Here is a 23688-nt window from a genome sequence, read left to right as displayed (position 1 = left end):
GTATAGAAAATAAAAAAAACTATAGGTGCAATTTTTTGATACATTTTTTTTATAATTTGTCGTTCTGAAAAAATCAAAAAATTACTAAACGTCGGCTAAGTTCAGTATCATGACTTAACATAACAATTTTCGGGTTTTTTTTCTCTAACAAATTATTTACAAAAGAAAAAACTAAAAATATGCATGTGTAGAAAATTGAAAAATCTGTATGTGCAATTTTCTTTTTTTTATAATTTATCGTTTCTAAAAAAAAATTTAAAACGTCGGCTGACTTCAGTATCATTAACTAGTAGATGTAATTATAAAAAGTGCGCTATAATAATACAACTTTAAGAAATTTTTTTTTTTATTTGTTGAGAAGGATCTTGTAGAAAGTTACGCGTCATCATTATCAAGAGCACTGATGAAGTTTATCGGATTTTAAGAAAATTGTTACTTTTATTTCGATTAAATTTTAATTAAATAAATTCAGTTTAAAAATGGCGGGTATTTAAAATTCGAAAAGATAACCTAGAAATTTTAATTTAATGGCTTCTCTTGTGGCTTTTTAATGAAGAGACAGCTTGATTATGTAGAAGAAAATTAAATCTGATAAACTAAATTTCGAATTAATATTTGTGATTTTTAATTTACGATAACTTTTATCAATTACGCGGACATTGAAAACTTCAAAATAGTAAAAATTCTATTTCTATGGTTTCTTTTTCTTAAAACTTTTTAATGAAGAGACTCAGCTGGATGCCGTAAAAAGTAAGTAAATTTAAAAAAATATTTAATTTCACTTTTTAAAATTATTATTAATTTACGGTAGTTAGAAATTTTGAAAAAATTTAATCTCATTGATGTTTTTATTTAAAGTCTATAGTTACGCAAATTATAAATTCATAAAATTTTAATTCAAATAACTTCTATAAATTATAAAATAAAATTTACGTAATCAATATTAATCATATTATATGATTATAACTATAAAATAACATGATTATTTATTTTATAGCTATCAAATAACTTTATAATGAAATTAAAATTTAATCTGATTATCCAGATTAACTTCCAATAGTTTGTAAAAAAAGTTAATTATTTATTGAGTCATGATAAATATTTTTAATACAAGCGTGTCATCAATCATCTTGGTTGGACTGACACATAAAAGATAAAAGAATAATAAAGATATTTAATTTATTTGATTAAACTTGACAATTGCTTCTACCCAAGCAATTTTTAAATTTCCACCCTTATGACAATGTTTCCATCATCATCATTATCACTATCATCTTCATCGTATTTTTTTTTATCTATTTTTATCAAACTCATTTTTAATTAAAAAAAAATTATATTCATTTGTTTTCGAATTTTAAATTCAAAGAAAATTCATAAAAAATTTGAATAAATTGATATTGATTGTAAATTTTTAATGATTCATAAAAAAAAAATCATTGAGATATGACATCATTTTAGTTTTACTTTAAACGCTTAAATTAAACCAACATGTCACATATAAGTTTCTGATAATGATAACGTACAACTTGTTCTATTGATATATATATATATATATATATATATATATATATATATATATATATATATATATATATATTGTGGTATCAAAAGCGATAAACCAATTATCGCAAACTCAATGCGTTTAATCTTGAGGGGGGAAAAGAGACTGAGATACAAAAAAAGGGCATATTTTGTGATTTTTTTTTTCAGAGTACCTTCTTTATTAAAATTCTTAAAACTTGAGACATTATTAAGCACCATTTCAAGAATATTCTGCTAAATTTTCATTAAAAAATACTGAAAAATAAGCCAATGGTAGTGGGGAGAGACGAGTCACCTCAAAAAAGTCTCCATGTCGTAGGCAGGATAACTCATGACTGCCTCATTTGAACTTAAATAATCAAAAAAATTTCTTGAGTACACAAGTTTATGTTGGATTTGAACGAAGGATTTTATGATTGTATCTTTACCAAAAACTAAAAATTGAATATTTCGATTATTCTTTCATTCAAATCCAAGATAGATTTATGTACTTGAGAAATCTTTTTTGTTTTTTAATTTCAAATGAAGCAGTCATGAGTAATCCTGCCTACCACATAGATACTTTTTTTAAGGAGACTCGGCTCTCCCCACTACCACTGGCTTATTTTTCAAAATTTTTTTATGAAAATTTAGCAGAATATTCTTGGAATAATGCTTAATAATGCCACAAATTTTTAAAATTTTAATAAAGAAACTACTCAAAAAAAAGAATCACAAAAATCTGCTTTTTTTGTTGTATCTCAGACCCCTTTCCCCTCTTAAATCAAAGTTATTTAAAAACTTTTTTAATCATCTTTGATCAATAAATGAATTTAAAACTTGTCCCTTTTACACAAATTAACCTTCGATCATTATAAAACTTTTTTTATGTAATTCATTAGTTATTCATTGGAGAAAAAGCCATTCTCCAATGGCATTTAAAAAAAAAAGAGTTATTTATCGATTACGTTAAATTTAAAAGGACTCGTTAAGCTTTTTGAATTTAAAAATCGTCAAAGTTTTCATTACGTTTCTTTGGTTTTTATTTTTTTTTATTATCAGTATTTTTCTTTTTTAAATTGACGACTCTTAGTCTTTAATTATACCTTTAATTTTTAATAGTAGGGATCATTTAAATAAAAAATGGCTGGTCAATCGTGTAGTTATACTACTCGTTGAATAACAATATATATATATATATAAATATATGTGTATTTATATTTATATACACGTTGATGAATAAAATAATTGGCTTCTCGAATTCAAAATAAATATTTCAATCTCGTTGAGATAAAATTTAAATTTATTACTTCGATTAATAAGAACAAAAAAAAAAACATGAATGTGTCGATATTTTTATCCAACCGTTTAACCTCGATAGCCGAGATATCCTTTCATAAATGAACAAAATTTTATTATTATTATACTTTTTATATTTGAATCATAAAATTCAATTTATAAATATAAAAATTTAATTACAGTCTGAATTTTGTAATTTTTATATTGAAAACTAAAAATAATTATTTTCAAGTTCAAAAAAAATATGGATTCAAATATTTACTTTAAGTTTTCGCGCCAAAAAATTTAAACATTTTAAGCATCTCCGTAATAGAACACTTATAAGTTGTATATTTGTTTGAGTTTTTAAATTTAAAGATAAATAAATTTACTAATTAATATGGACACATTTTAATTTTGAACCGCGAAAAAAATTTTTAAATCAAATCTATTTGTAACTTTTATAAAAAAAAAAAAATAATAATGAATCAGGATAGGAAGCATGTAATAGTTAATAATAAAAATAAAATACTCTTATTATATCACGTTAATAAATACTTAAAAGTAATTCGTAATCATAAAATATTGTAATATCACATATTAGAGTCAATGACCTGGTATATTTTAATCAGTTAGCGCATTTTATACTCCGATGAGTAACACGCCACAAAATAATGATGATAATAATAATAATAATTAGTGGGAAACTTGAGGATCGATTGAGAGCAGTGTACTCTTAATAAGTATATGCCCTGATGTAACTATATACATATTGTAGAAAGTGGTAGTTATGTCGAACGTCACGCGAGCTTTCACGCAAGTAATCTTATATTTATGACATCCCCCGGCTATTTCCACCCTTTTACTATCACCAGCTCAGCCGGCGTAATGGCGAAAACAAATAAACTATCGGCATTGATTTTTGTGCGATATTTATTTTTATGATGTACAATTTTTTGAATATTTTTTTAGTCGTGACATTGTCAAAAATAATTTTTGAAAAATTGTAGGGTACGTAAACCAGTAAATGGATAGTCAGGTTATTTTTCGTGTTTTTTTTTTTAAATAATTAGGAGCGCGGGAATAGTTTGAATTTACGAATTATTCGTATCGAATCATACACTGTAATAAATTTTGAATCCGCAGTGTGGTGTGAACTATTTGGTATTAAAATTTTCAACAATCGGGGACCATTTTCACACCAAAAATTTTTTACAGCCTATCGAATTATCAAATTCTAACTTCAAGTCAAATACCCAGGTAGCACACTTGCCTTTGTGACATCTGTAAGATGTCAGTTTTTGGGCTACTTTTTGACTTGTCGATAAGGCATTAATATGTTGACAAAACGATCAGAAATTAAAGTTACCGAAAAAATACCTACTTAAAAGACTTAACACAAGTGACGACAAAAAGTAAATTACAAATAATGGTAGAATAAGTCATCTAAACGACTTTTCAATTGACATGAGACAGGAAAAACAACACAAATCATCTCTGTTTCCGGAACCAACATTTGCATGTCGTATTCATACCAAAAGAGATGATTTTGAGACAAAAAAAAATTAGTCTTGTCCTTTTAAAAGACATCTTAAAGTTGACTCTGTGCTACTTGGTATAATTTAAATTTTCAAATTTTTCAAATTATGCGTAATCTTTCGAATGACAAAATTATGATATTTTTTCCAATAATTCGAATTTTTGTCAGAGGTAAATAGAATTTAGATACGAATCTATGAGATAATTACTCTGATTACGTTAATAAAAGTCGCTATTAAATGAGAATAGAATTTTTGAAATCTGACTTAAATTTTCGGATTCGAATCGAATAATTAAAAAAAGTCAAAGTAATTTAAAATCCTTCGGCAATTGAATAATTTAAAACGTTTCAAATTTGATTTAAAGTTTTTTTATTCGAATCAATCAGAAATTGGCGCCGGTAATTCGTTACTTTTTCAAAATAATTTATGATATTCTCTCATCAATACATTAATCAGAATATTTTCCATCCAATTATTAGGAGTCATACATTGGTCGAATGTCCGTAAATAGATTTATTCAGTTATTGCAATTCAAAATATACTAATCCTAATTACATAACTTGTTTTTCTTTTTTCTTCCTCCCTTGATCTCGTTGTCGCATCGATACCATAATCGAATTATATGAAGGTGATGCGGACTCATCGATCGCCACATGGGAGCCCTATAAGTTGATTATAATCTGTTTGTTAACTAAACGTGTGACCACTAATTGAACGCATCAAAATATAATTAAATAATAAATAAATGGAAAAATTGATTAAAGTGAAAATTAATTTTTTCACACATTCACTTTTACTAATACAATAATTAGTTTTACAACTACATTAATTTTTTAAATACATAACTTTTTTTTTATTTATAATATAATTTTATTTTCAGCTAAATTCAAATTACGCTAAAATCACCTTGACCTTAATTACATAATATCAAAATTTTCTCGAGGATTATAATTAGAAAAAAAAAAAGTCATTCATAGACCATGATACTTTTACTTAAATAATTGTATCTATATCAAGTAAATATAAATTTAAAATATTATAAAAATTAAAAAATCAAAAATTAATTATCTCAATTACTAGTAATTTAAAAAATTATCAATTGTCAAATAAATTTGTTCCCGATAATTTATCAAATTTTATAAAAATTTTAAAATCATCAAATATTTGAATATTTAAAATTATTATTTGAAAAGAAAAAAAAACTTATCACTGGTAATTATTAAATAATTAAAAAATATACTTCCATTAATATAACATAATAAATGATTAATATAGCTCATGAAATTTTAACAAACCCCTCAAAGCCGTGTATATATAACATACGAGTGTATAATCTATCATTTTATCTATTTCCCAGTATCAAAAGTATTTATAGTAATAATTTATATAAGAACGTAATGCGTGGTCTGAGCTTTTTGCAGTGAGCCGATAAAAGCTCGCTCACATATGGTCATCCATTTATTTTCACCGATCTTTACTGGTAATCTAAACTCTATATACTTTTATTATTTTTTTTTTTCCATAAAAAAAAAAAATAAAATGTCTCCTTAAGTAACTTATATATCATAAATTTTAATAGACATATGTTTATGTCTCCATATAATATATATATATTAATTGTAGATATATCAATGATATAATTTGACAGGTATGTCTGTCTATACTTCGCTCTGGTTCTTTGTACTTTTCATCCCTTATACCAGGAATCAGCGAGTAAGATTGAGAGACACGCGTGCGCGAATCTACAAGGTATACATTGGTATATGTCCATATGTATATAGAACTCACCTATCTACAAACTCTGAACCCTCTGTATTTTCAACCCCCAATGAGAAGGAAAAAAGACAGAAACTAAAACCGAGAGAAAGAGAGAGAGGGCTTGGAAAAGAGAGTGAGTAACGAGTATCAACAACCACGCGAGCTCGAGATTCAGTTTTCCGCTGGAAGTGTTGCGCGACGTATCCGTTTGTATTTTCATCATATAATTTATTATAATTAGCTTAAACTAATTAATTATTAAAATAAAAATAACATATCTACTTTTATTATCTACTTGAAATTTTTCATTTTTATTTAAAAATTAATAACGTGACACTATAAATTTACATATAGCTTGAAATATAACAAATGATTATACATTAAATTTATATATTTGTTTTATACTCATGACTTATAAATAATAAAATCCTTTTTTCGCGTCTTGGTCGCTTAGAAACGCATCGAGCGTGGGTCGCTGAGTGGTTTAAACCTAGGGGATTATTTTGTTATCAGAAAATACTATTCTTAGTAGATTTCTATATACATATATATCATATGCAGTCTATTTACTTGATACAGTTACCCTGTTTAGAAGTGTAAAAGAAAATCTTTCAATTATCGGTATATGTTTTGGTGAACAGACGTCATATGAAGTGCAATTAAATAAATTAGTCGTATATAATGAACATTACGAGGATTTTTATGTCATTATGGCAACGTCTACGGTAACGAGATACCATCAGGGTAATGAACGATCATCCCGTCCATGTAATACACGTCCAAATGTGGTACAATCGTCCTTGACCACCACATGCCCACCAAGCAGTTTTCCCGACAAATTTCAAGATTTTTTTGCTACACTTAACGAGGACACTGATGATTTATCTAACATGTTGGAAGACAAACTTATCCCCAGGTAATTTTTAACACAAACATTTTATTTTTTTGTTTTTCTTGGAGTCTTGATTCTCCGCGAGAACATTGTAAATATACATCGTTAAATATAAATATAAATCTTTTTTTTTATAAATTATTTATGATACTGAAGTTAGCTAACGTCTAATAATTTTTTTAAAAACCATAAATTATAAAAAAAAAATATTTTAAAAAATTGCACCTATAGCTTTTTTTATTTTCTACATGTGCATATTTTTTTTTAATCGATTTGTTAAAAATAAATCGGAATATTGTTAATTGTCTACTAACGTCAGAATCGTAATTATTTTACGTATAATTTAAAAATCTCTGATAAATTATTTTTAAAATTTAGTTCAATAGACTGTTAGGATTTTTCGTCGGTAAAATAAAAAAAAAAATAAAAGATGAATTTTAATAAAATTTTTAATGTTATTTTTTTTTCATGTAACAAAATATAACTGAGAAAACAGAAGCGCATAAATGATTATAGCTTACTTTGTCTTTATCATAGATGAAAATTGAAATTTATGGTAGTTTATGTGTACAGTGGTGTATTGTATTTACGTACCAACAGTATCAATTTATCAAATAATTTAATTTTGCAGAAAGACGGATAATACCGAGACAAAAGGTAACAGTAGACGATGGACAAAACGTACATTTCAACGCCGCAGTAGTGAAATAGAGGTACGGCTACACCGAACCTCGGTTTCCACTAATGGACAATCAGACAGAATGGGTATTGAAACTGGTCCTAAGTCACCAACTCCTTCACGAAGACGAAGCTCTAGTATTGCCGTTGCCCGACCTACACCTGATTTACACAGGTAATCTATTTTTAATTGCTTCCCTTGGTAATGATCTTAAAAAAAAAATTTACTATCAGCGACATTTGGTTGCCATTAAAATTATTTAAATGGAATATTTTTTTGTATAAGGAAATAAATCATCTGAAATTATTTTTGGAATATTTATAAATACATATATTAAAATATCATATGAATGTCCACGTTAAATTTTAAAAATAAAAAGTTTTTGAGACACTGCGAAAACATTAGTGTCTGACGATTAAAAATAGAAATTTTAACAACTAATTGGATATTCAATTTTCAGACTTTATTTGTTTATTTTTTATTTTTACACATAAATGTTGAGTGTAAATCAAAAACATAAGGATTTATATACAGTGCGGATGATCAGTATAAAGATTTTAAAATGAGCAAATTAACTACTGGATTAGAATATTTGGAACTATTTTTTTTTCTCTAAATTAGTTGAAAATTTGATTGTTTTTACAGTTATACTAAAATCTTTGAACACTAATATATATATAAAGAAGGTCTTAGGCAAATATATGCAGAAAAAAAAAATTTTTTTAGTGCAAAAAATTTTTACTCGCCCCAATAAATTTTTTGCATTATAAATTAAAACAAATATTTTCTTGGGACGAGAAATTTTGTTTAATCCTAAAAAAATTTTTTCTTCAATTTATAATGCAATATTTCCTGCGTCAAGAAATTATTTTTTTCTGTCCTAAATTTAGATCAGTAAACGGTTAACAAATATTCTGAAAATCAAAATTATTTTGGTGGTACTTTTAATGGCTTTAAATCATTAGTAAAATCTCTCCTGTCACAATAAAGATGTCAACCCAGTTATTAATACTACTTATTTACTGTATAATTTTTTCCATTACTTTCTTAAGTTTATGCCACAATTAACCAATGCATCTATATTAATTTTTGTAAACTGAAGAAACGCGTAAATAAATAAATAAATAAATAAATATTTATTATTTAGAAGGAAAAAAAATGTCCTTAAGTCAGTTACCTCTCATATTTTCGGCGAACACGTTCTTTAGCTGAAGATTGAATATAAAAAATTTAGGAAGATAAAACGTGGCCTTTAATTTAAAAAAAAAAAATGCTCAGGTGGCCGACTTTTGGCACAGGCCAAGTTTATGAGTGTCTTATACTTGTTTTATTTAATAAATATTTTTTAAAATTTTGTTAGAAGCATTACCTCGTTTCTTGTCTAAACAAAAAGTTGATCTATACTTTGTTAGACAAACAATTTTTTATCTTGAATAAAATTTATTAAAAATAGTAAATATTTACTCGAGTAATGAAAAAATTTTATAGTAAAACTGTGAAAATATAAAACTAATTATTATTTTTTAATTTTTTAATGAAAATATTTGAGAAGTATAAATTTTCGTATAGATTATTATCACTACCGTCTATAAAACGAGTAATAAATGATCATAAAGAGTATACTCGGGGAAAGCTGTAGCTTTTAACGATGCGTTATATCACTGAGTTGAGTTTTAAGGTATATCGTATTCGCAGAAGAAGCAAAGCACGGTGTTATGTAGTGTATAGTAATAAAGTCCAAACCATCAAGCTCATAGAAGTACGCGTTTTATGCGTCACAGTGGATTCACTTTAACGAGTAGACTAGACGCAATATTGCAAGTGCTGGACGATAACTTTTAACTGACGTTTGTGTTCGTTTCAGATTTCTGCAGACAGAAGCTGGTCCCTGGGGCCATTTATCACCGTCACCACGTAGTCCGACACGTCCGACAAGTGCACTAAGTCCTGGTGGTACGTCATCGACATCTCAACATCTCAGTCCAAGTCCTACAAGTCCCGCTGGGCCGGGAACGATTTCACGAACTCAACGAACTGATCGACAGCAGCATCGTGGGAGGACAAGTAGCATGCCAGCAGTTCCACGACATCGGGTAAATTCAATTTCAACCTTAATTGTTTTTTTTTTTATTTTTTCTATTTAATTAATTAATGTCATTAGAGCGTATTGCAATTAAATATTCTGCTTAAAATCATAAATGTCATCAGTCATCATGCTAATTTTATTTTTAAATTGGTAAATTAAATCGATAAATATTGATTGTTTAATTATGATTTAATTTCATTTTTAAAAGTAAAAGGTCGTACATTGACATGGACTTTTTTTTTAATTTAACGGTATGATATTTAGCGATGTCATTAGACATAGAAAGTATAGAAAATTCGTCAAAAAAAATTCAAGGATCATTTTTTTTTCTGTTTTTTTTTTTTTTTTTTTTTTTTACTACAAAAATTGTAAATGAATAATTTTGAAGTCTTAAGTAGTTTAGTAGAGAAACAAAAATTCTTTGGAAAGTTCTGTCATAAATTAACGGCAAAAAAAATTACGAAATTTAGTTTCTGTTTTTAGTCTGATACTAAAAAAAAATCGCAATTCAAATTTGGTTGTCGCGCTAAAAAGGTGAATATAAACCTTAAGAGGCTAGTGAGCTTTCATGCATTTTTTTTACTTAAGAACTTTTCAGATAAAAAAAAAATCAAGTATAATTTTGCATAAAAAGTGACTTATGGACAAAATAATGTAATAAATACGATTTTGAATAGTAATTCTAGTATTATAATTTTTAATACTTCATAATAAAGTTAAATGGTAAAATTTTAATTTAAATAGTAAATTGCGCTAATAATTTTAATGAATTATAAAAAATTCTATTCCAAATGTCAAAACGTCTCAAATGAACTCCTGGGTTCTGACTCATTACTATTCTGAACAGTAATTTTCAAAGTTTACTTCTTTCCGTAAAGATAAAAATGTGCACTTACCGAACCTGAAAGCTCTAAAAAGTTTTTTTTTTCATACGACCTTTTTCACAGATGTCAGTTGTATAGAATATTTATAGAAAAACAAAAAAGATTTAACGACAAGTTTTAGGGCAGATTTGAAAAATTATCTAATTTTCAAAAATCATTTATTTTTATCTGTTCTAAAAAAATTACACAGCAAAGTATGCGCTAAAAAAATTTTTCCTCCCGACAACAATACAATTTATTTATTTAATTTTTTTGCTTTTACCTCTATATACTACAGACAAATATATATTGAACGGAGAATAATAAACAGATTCAATTTAAACGATTGAACGGAATGGAAATCGACAATTGTTTTATTCCATTTAAATATACATATTACATACAAGTATATATTTACTATGTACCAGTGTTGCGAACAATAACAAAAAGACAGAATAATTTAGAGACCTTTAATGATATAGACAAATAGATTTTATTTAGCAAAAATTCAAATATCTCTATATGAATTAAGGCTCTACTTGAGTTAAGAGTAATATATACGCTGACACAAGCGAGAAAGACAGAGTGGATGATAAAAAAGTAGTATAAAGAGGATACGAAAGAAAGGAGGTCGACAATCTTATAGTGACAAACTTGTTATTCATTTTAGATCGACGTGCCATAAGGTAATAAATTTTATAACGCTCAACTTTTGGACTTATTGTCATAAAATGAATAAAATATTATAATTTATTGTCACTATAAATTTCCTCTTATAAAGGGAGCCCGTGTAAAATAAGACACCATTTTTAAGGTAAAAAACATTTTTTTTAGCAGAGAAGGCTGAGGCAAATTGATACCCTTAGAGGGGGGGGGGGGGGTAAAACTTTTAGTAAACAAAATTTTTTTTACAACCAGTCCATTTTACGTCAGCCAGCATTTTCTAGTTCCTAACAAACTCGCAAAAAAAAATTATTTAAAATTTCAAATTACCCGCCGCCCGAGCTGATCAACTTGCGCTAATATTTTTTACAAATAGCAGCTAAGGATTTTTAAATAAACAAAAAGTTTTTTTTTATCTCAGTGATGTCTAATTTCGCTCCTGGTTCCCCTATATTTGTAAAGTGATATAAGTTACTATTTTTATTAATACGAAATAAGAACAATGTGTGTAACTTTATTGATAATTCTGATAAATCGCTTGCGTGACATAAAATATAAATATTCGCGTGTGTATAAAATATTGAGCGTAAAGTGACAATAAAAAATAAGTTTTTCAACAAGATAATGGAGCCAATGCGTCTGCGATAAAATAAAAAAAAAATAGCGAACGAATTGTCAAATGATTATAAAAAAAATCAATCTAAAATAAAATAGCAGATGAACAGTAGAAAGGGATAAATTAAATGTCTCGATGAAAATCCATTGAGTGAGTTTAACTTTTATACTTCTTTTTCACTCAAGATGTCGAGAGGATAAAAGAGACAACGGTGTTCTAAAAATAAAAGCAGCAATAAAAAGTTAGTTAAGTAAATTCATGGAATTAATTATCTGAATGACTTATCGATAATTTTTTTTATTTATTATTCTTGCTGAAGAAGCTGTCTGATTGGTTTAAAAAAACTGCAGACGTTTCAACAATCTTTCATAAACAATCATGATCTTAATCTCTTTGTCCACTTTTTTTTCTCACGTTTTTTAAATTTCAACAGCTTCTTAAATTCTAAAGAAAAAGTAGAAAAGAAATCAGGCCACAAGATTAAGTTAAAAAAAAAATACTTAGTGCTTATCGTGTTTTTTTTTTTTGCATAAAGATAATTAATGTTATCGCTGTTATTATCACCATCACGTGTTAATGTCAACTAGTTATGTATATAGTAGTTAAGTTTGTACAATAACTACGACAGGATAGTAGACAAGCTGACTTTATATAGTTATGTGTATATGTATAATGTATATACATGGCTACAGATCAATTCCCAGGACCCCAAGTTTCTCATAGTTACAAAGTTAAATCTTCTTCTACACCTACACCTACACCTACACCTACACCGACACCTTCCTCAGTTACCGTGTAATTTCGTGTACAGGATGTACAATAAATGGCTTATTGAGAGCTCATACTCTATTGCGACTCTTTGTCAACCTGCTTTAGACATTTAAGTCTCGCAAATTCTCCGTCTTCAATAAATTTTCATCCCGTTCAATCTTTAACACCATCTGTTGCTGTCAGTTTGATTTTTTTAATTTATTTTATATTGCATTCAAATTTTTTGACAACTGAGTCGACAGAAAGTTCAAGATTTTTATTCACTAAACATGAAAAAAAAAAAAAAAAAATTTATATATGAGTATTTTGCTTCGCGACAACTAAAAAGTAATTGGATATTTCTCTGGTGGATTATACTTATGATAAATTACAGTAATTTATGATGAAATACGGCATTTTATAGTACAGTACGGTAATTTCCGAAAAACGCGTGGCAGCAATACGGTAATTTTGCCGCCAATTTGCAGGAAAGGAGCGGTAATTTACCGCAAAATTGCGGCAAGCTTGTAGTATTTTACTGTAAAATAATGTCTTGCACTGTAAAAATAAAAAAGTATACGGTGCTTACGGTAAGAATTCCACAAATTACGACAAATTGCCGTATTATACCGCACACTATTGTAAATTACCGTAAAATGCGGTAATTTACCGTAATTCCGATCCGAGGTCGAATCCATTTTTGAATGAAAGGAAATAAATGTGATAGAGTAAAATGAAACTTTTTAGCATTTAAAAGTACAAAAAAACTGTATAATAAATTATTATTATTCGCAAAGTTTAATTAATAATCTTGTATTAGATATTCACTTGAATTAATAATTAGTTATTTTTAAATTTGTTTCTTATGAATAAGTTACCGTCTTTTGTGAGCTTTGAATGAATATTTAAATTGAAAACTAGTTTTCACAAAAAATATTGAATATGATGTTTGTCTCTGATAAAAAATATATTTATAAATTTTCCATGTGGTAAAAGAGATTTAAGCTGTCAAAGTGCTCAATAGTCGCTTTTAAATGTTACAGTGTACTATAAAAAAATATTTTTTTTTTTTAATTCAAACAAAAAATCTTTTCCAAGGATTCTTCAATTATTTATTTTTTATCTGAAAATGTGAAATAAAAATTTTAAACACATTTTCTACAGTAAACTTCTTTTCAGTAGAAAAATACAATTGTAATGAATTATGAATTTCAACTTGTGTGCATTGAATCTAGGAATATGAAATAAATGTTTTCATTAAAATTCTTATTATCTTGCATATCATAAATTTATCAGGAGATTTTTTAAGCCATAATTGTGTTTGCTTTCGTATTGAAAAAAAACTATCTCATTATTTGGTTATGTTATATTCATTCTAATACCCTAAGAACATACACTAAAGCCAACGAAAAATTTCATTCTAAAAACACAGGACAGAATTTTTTTTTACTTCTATGAATAAATATAAATAATTGAGTAGTTACTTTAATCATAAAAAAGTAAAACGAACTCATGGGTCAACTCATATTTGTTGAATATATAATAAAATATTGTACAAATAGTAAACCGCAGGAAACGCCGGTGAATTTAAATGTAAACGTATTAAAATTTAAATTTAAATACAGTCATGATATAATTATTATGTACTGTTATTTTAACTGAAATTAATTATTGCCTCGGTGTTTACATTAATCCCCATGTTTAAATATAAAATATTTATTTTTCATGAGTAATTACATCAGTCAGAATTTGAAATATAATTTACCCTTTAATTTACAAAATGTATTCATTTCATTTCGCGTATATAAATTGCCAGTTACTTGATCCAATATTATGACGTTTATTAAATATTTAATCGTTAATTTATCACATATGGGTGTCATAAATGTAACACGCAGTACTTGACACCTTGTAATTTGCGACCTGACCATAATTTATGGCTATGAAAGGTAATTCTTTCATAACTATCTTATTTCTCACTAAGGACTTTTTCTTCAGCTTTAAATTCAACTCTATCATCTTAAATAAAGTCCCTCTTTTACCACACATTTATTACTTCAAATGACCTAAAAAATAAAGCAGGAAACGACATCCCTAAAAAAAATTTTCGAAAAAAAAAATTACTCTTTTTATTGCACTGTAAAAAGAGGGGTATTAAAAATAGACTAAATTTAATCCCGCATGGTGTTGAAATTAAATAACACCGGTGTAATTTGCCGCTGTTAAAATACCGGTGTTAAATCGGTGTAAAAAAAATATCAACTTATAGAAATTATAAAGAAATGTTTTTAACACTGATAAATAATATTTATACTGGCGGTGGTGTTATTTTAACACCGCTTTCAGTTTTGAAATTTAACATAAAAAATTTTAACACCTACACCAACTGGACTTACCCTAGTTTTTTTTACAGTGTATAATATTTTATATTTATTTAATATAAGTTAACTTGTTAACTACAACCTTTGGCACTTGAAAAAGTTAGTTTTTAGTACTTGGACTTAAAAAAAAATATTATAATTTAAACACGGGTGAGATATTTTCTGTGACAATACAGAGTACTTTAAATTTAATTTTATTACATTTAATTGCATTCCATAAACCATAAGCGTGTACTTGGAATTAAAACTTTAAATGAATTGCTTGAAATGAAATGTTACAGTAGTTAAAACAATAAATGAATACATAGATGTATTTATACTTATGTAATATGGTAAGTATGTTGGGGAGAGTTTTATTTAATGTAAATAATAAAAACAAACCCGAGGAAAGATAATTTTTTTTTTCAAGAATGTGTTTAATGTAGATATTAAAGAAAAACTTTAATAATAAATAGTAAAAAGTTGTACAATAACATTTCTACTTGTTAAATGTATATATAATATATAAACTCATTACCACGTTGCGATCCATTAATATAAAAGTTAGATACTACCACTTGACACAGTTAAAGTTGATATCCACAAGAGGATTCTTCCAAACATGTATCTTGCTTTTTCTTTCCTAGGTCAAAAAAAAAAATATATATATATATATATAATATCACGTAATATTACGTGCAGAGCACATAATATTGTGAAAATGTGTATTTAAAATGTTTATAAAAAGTTATATAAATATAGGAATATATACACTGTAAAAAATCGGAAGTGAATTCGGAGTAGATACGAATTCTATTTCCATTAGAATTTACTCCTCCAGGAGTTAAAAAAAATCACTCTGCATACGGAGTAAATAGGGAATATTTTTTCAGCGAGCTGATTTTATGTCAATCCGTATTCACTCTGATTCAGAATTTTAATATTAAAATGAATCTCCTTAAGGAGTGAATTTCACGAGATTAAATAAATACAGTCACCTGCTCCACATTCACTTCGAAAATTTTTTACAAAGGGTAGAGATACCATTTTTTTGATCATCTTAGGCCATTTACTCCAAAGGGGAGTTTATTTTAATAATAAAACTTCAATTTTGAGTGAAATAGAATCCAGGCCACTTCGAAATCATTCTTCTGAAAAAACAAACTCTCTACTTACTTCATATGCGGAGTGATTTTGTTTACCCCAGAACTCTGAGTGTCGGGGTGAATACAAATTTAAATAAAATCTATAACACCTTCGAATTCACTCCCGATTTTTTACAGCGTTGGAATATTATTTTCTACTTTTTATTAATTAAAATAAATTATTAAATGTCAAAAAAACGGAGTAGTGGCCGCAAACGCGACTTCTACCATTTTCTTTACTTTCACTGCATGAAGATCCGTCAACTGTTGAAACTCATCAATACTTACATCACGAAGCAAATGATTTAAACTTGTTCTTTCTTCCGATATCTCCAATATTTTAGCAACTTATATATATATATATATATATACTTATATACATTTATTTCGAAAAATATTTTGAATTAATAATAAAATAATTAGTTAATTTAAAAATTTTGAACAGCCTATGCTAGCGGAAACTAAACGAAGTGGAATAACCGGATGTGAAGACGGTGAAACTGAAGATGGGGTCGAGTACTATCGACTAAGATCCTTCTCTATAACAGCGAATGGTGTGTTCAATCTTGGAGACTCGCTTAAAAGCCGTCGTAGTCGTAGTATCAACAGCGTCACGTCCTCTGGAACGAGCTGCAGCAGTACCAGAGATGCGCGCCTACTCAGGTATGTTATGATGAGAATCCTAAAAAAAAATCATATGTTTTTATATTTTTCCTGAGCTCTCTTTCTCTCTATATCTGTATATTGAGCTTATACCAGAATCCATTATTTTTATTTGAATACGTACAGAAAATTCATACGATTAAATCCCACCAGAGTTTATTTTTATAGTCCCATGTATGTACTAAGAACGTGAAATAAAAATATAAATACGAATGAAAATTATTGATCAGAACTAAAAAGTTTAGTACGTGAACAAAATTATGCGCAAGCTCGTAAATAAATTTATATACTCTTGTGTGGGAATTAAAATCTCTGATATTCGTTCATTTATCATAGCTATTGTTATTTTTATTATATTTTAAGTTTAATAGTACGTTTTAAATAGTTTTATTATATTTTCATGAGTAATAATTATTTTTCTGAACTAAATTATGCAAGTTACATAAACTATTGACATTGGAATGACTTTGAATAATTTACCGGAATTTCGTTCGCTAGCAAATCACGGAGTGTATACATGTCTGAAGCCATAGAACTCTCAGGAATCCTTGCCTTTCATCTGCGTAATTTAACATTTAACTTACGCAAAAAATATAAATATGCCAGCTATTTCTACTAATAATTATTTCAATTATTTATTTATTTTCTTTTAACAAACACTATTACCAATATATTACTACTATAAATATACAATACTTTGGTTGATGGTTTTTATTATAATTTTAAATTATTTAAATAATTGATAACCAAGTCTTGTTTATTTTTCGAACAACTACAGGCGTCATTTAAACTATAAAATATAAAACCAATATGTATATAATATATAGCGACTTTTCAGAACATAAAAATTTAATTTAAAACAATTATTGATTTTTCAAGTGATTGGAAATTTTATTCTATAAAATAAATAATTTAAAAAAACAAAAATTAAAATTTATTTTAATGAAAAATTAAAAAAAATTTAAAAATACCCCAAGTTCTCTAATTTTCATTAATTAAAACTACGACCATTCTACTATCAAGAATTGAAAATAATTTAAATTAAATAGGAAAAATTTCTGCTACATAAAAAATAAAAATTTTCACGTCTTTGATCTTAAAGACCTACAGGCTTAAGACTCGAAATATTTATTACCAACACTACGAAAAAATCAATGGTGTATTTTTTTTTATTAAACTGAATGTTATGGGACAAGCCGGGTTATTAAAAATTGACTCTGTACTACGTTATTACCACTTACAACTTTTCTTTTTGCATAGAAAGGTACCGGAGAATAAGAATATTTATGGATGTTCGAACGGTTAATGCTATGATATTGATATTAATAATAAAATATACCCTCTAAAAATGAATTAGTGAAATTCATGCGAATCAGTGGATAGCCACTATTTCTACAGCCATAAGTGTACCACTAATTCAACCAATGGTATACTTATAGTTGGTTGCCAGTGAATATTCACTAATTCGAAGTGAATTTCACTGATTCATTTTTAGAGAGTATAGTCATTTATTACAAAATTTCCGGTTCAGCGGGCTGGTAACAGCTAGTATGTATATATATATATATATATATATATATATATGTGTGTGTGTGTATAATCCGTTTTTTTTTTTCATTTTTTACTTTACCTGCCTCTACTCGAAATTTTCGTCTGAATACAAAATGATCAACCATTCAAGCTCAAGAATAAAATAAATTTTACATGTATTAGAATTATTATTTCTCCTCGATTTTCTTCAACCTTTTTTCTGTATTTCCCTTTACACTATCCTACAATATACGTGCTGGTTTATAGCTAAAGCATTTATCTTTTTCAGTTAAATGACTTGAGATAAATTTACGCGAGAGATTGTCTTCGCAAAATATCTTTGCTTGTACGTCAAACAAGTAAAACAAAGCTAAAAAAAAAAAAAATAAAATAAAAATGTTACGCCATAGACTGGAATCGCTTAATTTTCTGGATCATTTCAACGCAACGTACTATTTTCTCGTAATTTATACCATTGCGTGAAATTCTTTAAATTTTTCATTATCTTCTCTGTCTTCAGCTAAAAAATTATCCGGCTATTTACTTGATTTATTTTTCACTTGAGTATTTTTTTATTTATTGTAAAATTTATTTTTTGTATTATTATTATTGTAATTTTTTTTTTTGCAGCTCTGCATCGCAGCACTCTTGTATTGAGAGCGAAGATGCTGAGAACTCAGGACAAGTGGCCACTTACAAAGTAGGAATGCTTGGCGCCGCAGGAGTTGGCAAGACAGCACTCACGGCGCAATTCACTACCAGCGAATACATTTGCGCCTACGACGCTTCTTTAGGTAACTGACAAATTTCATTGATTAGCTTTATCAGCTGACAGACTGTTTTTTAATTTTCCTATTGAAGGATCGGGTCTTTTTTCGCGATCACTTTCAAGTGGATGAACGATACCATCCTTGTTTCACTTGAACAGTAAAGGGAAAATGTTCATGTTTTTCTGTCGAGCAAATGGAAAATAAAAAAAAATTAAAACGTAAACTGCTGGGTTATCGAGTAATGCATCGAACCTCGCTCTTAATTTTACGGTTAAATCCTAGAGAAATCCTAGACAAATTCTAGACAAATTTTTTTCCTTTACTTTTATGTGTTCGAGTTATTATAGAAGACGTCTTAATAAAAGCTCGAAGAGCTGGAAAATGTATTGACAGCAACGCTTTCGAGCTCAAAGAACTCGAAAACGGCGGGAAGTTTTGGGGCTGGCTCGCAGGGTCAACCGATAGACAGATATTTTTTTAAACGATTACGCGTTAAAGAATTTTAGGAAACATATTTCTATAGACCGATTGTAATAAAATTTTACTACTAGTTTGCTTTAAACCAAAAAATAATCAGGAACTTTATCTTTATTTCATTATTTACTATTTATTACTTTCAAAATTATTTTTTTAATTTAAAAGATACCGAAAAATTGATTTAAAAATTTTTTTTTAACTTTTAAATAAATTTTTACGATTTATAAATTTTCAGACAAATAACAATGTTCGGATTTTTTTTCAGCAAGTAAATTACAAAAAAAAAAAATTTTTTAATTACACACGTAAAAAATTGAAAAATCTATGAGTGCAATTTTTTGAAATATTTTTTTTTCACCATGAGCAAAAAATTTTTAAAAATAAATAAAAAAACGAGTTTTCTTTAAATATAAATGAAAAGTATGAAATCCAGGGTATTAGCGCTTACAACAATACTTCAGTTCCTTATCATCCCCTTTTTTACGCGGCCCTCCCCTAAATATAAATATATAGAAGGGATTCATATTCGTTATTTTATTACATTATTTCCTTTTTTTTATCTTTTATTTTTATTTCTTCGTCACTATTATTATTATCTCGCTGAAGTTAATAAACTATTTATATTTTTATTAATCTTTTTTAATTCTCTATTATAAAAATTCAAAACACATCGGAAATTAATATCATACAAAAGTTTTCTTTAAAATGAAAATAAATAAAATACTCGGAGTCAAACAAAATCATATTAAAATTTTTATATTCTGAACATAAGCAAAAGAACTATGCCAAGTAATAAAACATTGCATGTCTGTAAAAGAAATATACCTGTATTAAAGTAGTGAATTTTTCACCCACTTTTATACTTCTTCAATACTTTGTGCCACGTGGCAGATTTAACTATTCAAACTTATCTTTCCAGGCACCCGCTTCCTATACGACGTATTAAATTTTTTATTTAACTTATTGTCATTTCATTTCTATTAAATTTACAAAAAATAGAACGTGAATTTTAAATATGCCAAAGAAAAATAATATTTTAAAATTTTTAAATTTTAAATTACAATTTATTTTTATTAAATAAAATATTTATTCTACCTCCACTGAAAGCTTAAATTCCTGCTTTGTTTAGAGGAAAAAAAGTCATTCTTTTTTATTATGGCAAATGAAAAATGAGCGCAAGCTTTTTCTTCTTTTAAACAGAAGCAAAAATTCAAACTTTCAGGTGGAAATCTGGTGAAAAATCATTTACACCCGGAGGAAAGTAAGACGTCCCAATCCGCGTGTTTGCTACCGTCGCCTTCAGCTGGGGTAGGCAATTACACGAGTTGGAATGTCCTGCTTTCTTTTCTAGATATGTAATATACTTAAACCTACGCTAATTATTTTTTCACCACACCTGCATCGAAAGTTTAAATTTCTGCTTTGTTTCATTCGCGTTATCACAGTGCAAATAACAAAAAAAATAATAATAATAAATATGAACAGTAGAACAGTTTAATTATTGGCTTTAGTTTTCACTCTATTTTCCATTTCCACTCAAATGCATTTAGAGACCCACTAAAAAAATTTACCGATTTTGAGTAGTCATCTAATTTAAAAATTATATTTCTGTGACCGTTTTATGAGAAGACAAATGATGAAAATTAGCGCATGCTCCATTCTTTCCACAGAGGCAAAAATTTAAACTTTCAGGTGTAGGTCTAGTGAAAAATAGTATACACACCACGGAGGTAGGGCGTTCCAACCTGCGTGTTGGCCACCCTCGTTCCTTGGCTCGACTAGGCAATTACGCCGGTTGGAATGTCCTTATTTCCTTCCTTGGTTCGGAATATATTATTTTATTTGATCCTGTCTATTATTTATCTGCATGTGTATAATAATTGATTTACTCGCTCATCCACGTCATATATATCAGTGATAATATCCCTTACTTTCAAAGCCTACTTATCACTCTTTAATATTCCAGTACTTGAAATTTTTATCTCAAGTAATTAACAGTACTTGGAATTTTTCAGTTCTGACACTTTCGTCAAAAAATTTTTTTTTCCCTTGAATTATTTATTCTTCATTGTCTTTATCACTTCTTTTATCAGTCCCTATAATACTTGTCTCTTACTTTTAATTCAAGACGACGAATACGGACAAAAAAGCGTATCAGTGATGATTGATGGTCAAGAAGCTGAGCTAGAGATTGTTGATCATCCAGCATCAGAAATGGCAGTAAGTTTATTTAATTTTTAGTTAATGATTAAATTTAAATAATAAATTTTCGCGGGCTAAATATGATTGACTAGTTTAAGTACAAATTTACATGCATATATTTCCGTGGAAAGTACATACTGTACACGAGCAACAGCTTTAATATATCCCGTCAAAAGGGCCTTGTGTCTATTGGATCAACATTGGCTGAAAGCCCCCGCAAAGTAATGCGAACATCCTCTGTAATTGTTGTTGGCTGCCAATGACATCCAGTTTACTCTAGTCAAACGTTCGGAAAAAAAAATTTAATTTAACGGAATTTTTTTTATATTTAAAAGTCAATAAATCTCCAGTTTTTTTTTCCTTTTTTTTACAACGAAATTAATATTTTTGTTAAAGGTTGAAAGCTTTTGCGCAACATACAACCCCGATGTTTATGTCGTCGTGTACTCAGTAGTAGATCGACCGAGCTTCAAAGTAGCTGAAGAAATTCTTCATTATTTGTGGGAAAGTGACTACATGGCTACCCACGGTGTTATTCTTGTCGGTAACAAGGTCGACCTCGAAAGGAAACGTGAAGTGACAACTCTTGGTAAGAATTTAATCAAACAGATATATATACATATATATATATATATATTGTATGTATTCACTAGATATATATATACTTTGTTTTGATAATCGATTATTACCATTAATTTTGTTATTGACTTGGAATCAAATTAATTTGTCGCATAATAGTTCGGTTGATTGGACACTGAACGTACTATTGATATATCATTTAACAACTCGGTTCTTATCATTTATCTTCTTCTATTCAATACTATTATGTTCAGTCATAAAACCATTGATTAATAATTTAAGTTAAATACAGTAGGGAGAAGACTTGCCAATAGCTGCGGTTGCAAGTTTATCGAAACGTCTTCCGGGCTCGCTCATCATGTCGATGAGTTACTTGTTGGAATATTGGCTCAAATAAAATTGAATCCACAGCGGGATAGAGATCAAGTTACTAGACGCAGAAGAAGTAAACATCGTAGAAGAATTCTCAAACATTTATTAGGCTTCAAAAGAAAAACTAAAAGTTGCGAAAATTTGTTTACGTTATGATTTTTTTTACTCTAGTATTTTATCATTTTTTTTTTTATTACCATTTTCATTTTTTGCTGATGTAGTCGCAGTCATTATTATCACACTTATTGATTTATTTATTTTTTATTTTTGGATGAAAGTGATGAGATTAAAAAAAAATTACTTTTTTTTTTTATCGTAATTATATTGAGTGAGTGAAAAAGCGAATTTTAATTATAATATTGATCGGAAATTTATAGATAGTTAAATTTTCATCTTTATGTATGTATGTAACCGACTTAAAAAATTGGTTTATATTCATATATACTACATATATATACAAAGTTAATATAAAAAAAAATTAAAAGTGTAAATTTACCAATAAAATTTCCATAAAAAAAATATAAAATAAATAAATAAATTCTTTGAAGGTACAACTAAAATATCGTATCGATTTATTATATCAAATAATAATAATAATAATAATAATAATAATAATAATAATAATAATAATAATAATAATATTAATAACAAAGAAAAATAAAATAAAACTACTAACGAATATAAAAGCAAACAAACTCAATACTACAGAGTTAAATTATACTGCCTTTCCGTAAAAGGATCAAATTCATTTAAATAAATAAATAACGATTCGTAGTATTGACGATATTCAATTAATAAGAAAAAAAAATGATAACTATTATATTACTTTTGTTGATTCATAAACTTACAGCGTATCGATAAATCAAAATACAAATTATTTTAAATAACAAGTCATTAGTATATTTATTTATTAAACTTTTTAGCATTGGAAAGCTAAATTTAC

General features: G+C 27.3%; 1 protein-coding gene across 6 annotated transcripts; it reads left to right on the top strand.

Moving 5' to 3' along the window:
• Positions 1-300: 300 nt before the first annotated feature.
• LOC103568182 (GTP-binding protein RAD) lies at positions 301-23082 on the top strand. Of its 6 annotated transcripts, none has more exons than XM_014440954.2 (10): positions 301-750; positions 5989-6231; positions 6678-7014; positions 7622-7843; positions 9534-9762; positions 16598-16815; positions 18976-19139; positions 21721-21812; positions 22191-22383; positions 22666-23082. In XM_014440954.2, the coding sequence occupies exons 2-10, from the start codon at positions 5991-5993 to the stop codon at positions 22899-22901; spliced, it is 1932 nt and encodes a 643-aa protein (XP_014296440.1). In that variant the 5' UTR covers positions 301-750; positions 5989-5990; the 3' UTR covers positions 22902-23082. The 6 variants fall into 6 exon arrangements, with proteins under 6 accessions (XP_014296440.1, XP_014296445.1, XP_014296444.1 ...); XM_008544919.2 differs by lacking the exon at positions 301-750 and adding an exon at positions 5626-5820 and having other exon boundaries at positions 5964-6231; XM_014440955.2 differs by lacking the exon at positions 301-750 and adding an exon at positions 5626-5820 and having other exon boundaries at positions 5964-6231; positions 22656-22786.
• The last annotated feature ends 606 nt before the right edge of the window (positions 23083-23688 follow it).

The sequence above is a fragment of the Microplitis demolitor genome, chromosome 4, assembly GCF_026212275.2.
Source record: "Microplitis demolitor isolate Queensland-Clemson2020A chromosome 4, iyMicDemo2.1a, whole genome shotgun sequence".
NCBI lineage: Eukaryota > Metazoa > Arthropoda > Insecta > Hymenoptera > Braconidae > Microplitis > Microplitis demolitor.
This window is presented reverse-complemented; position numbering and strand designations above follow the sequence as displayed.

Excerpts from the sequence above, each read along its gene's own strand:
- LOC103568182 (XM_014440954.2), top strand. The coding sequence starts at position 5,991 with ATGTCTGTCTATACTTCGCTCTGGTTCTTTGTACTTTTCATCCCTTAT. Across the intron at positions 7,015-7,621 it reads GAAGACAAACTTATCCCCAG|AAAGACGGATAATACCGAGA; the intron begins GTAATTTTTAAC and ends TTAATTTTGCAG. Across the intron at positions 7,844-9,533 it reads CCTACACCTGATTTACACAG|ATTTCTGCAGACAGAAGCTG; the intron begins GTAATCTATTTT and ends TGTTCGTTTCAG.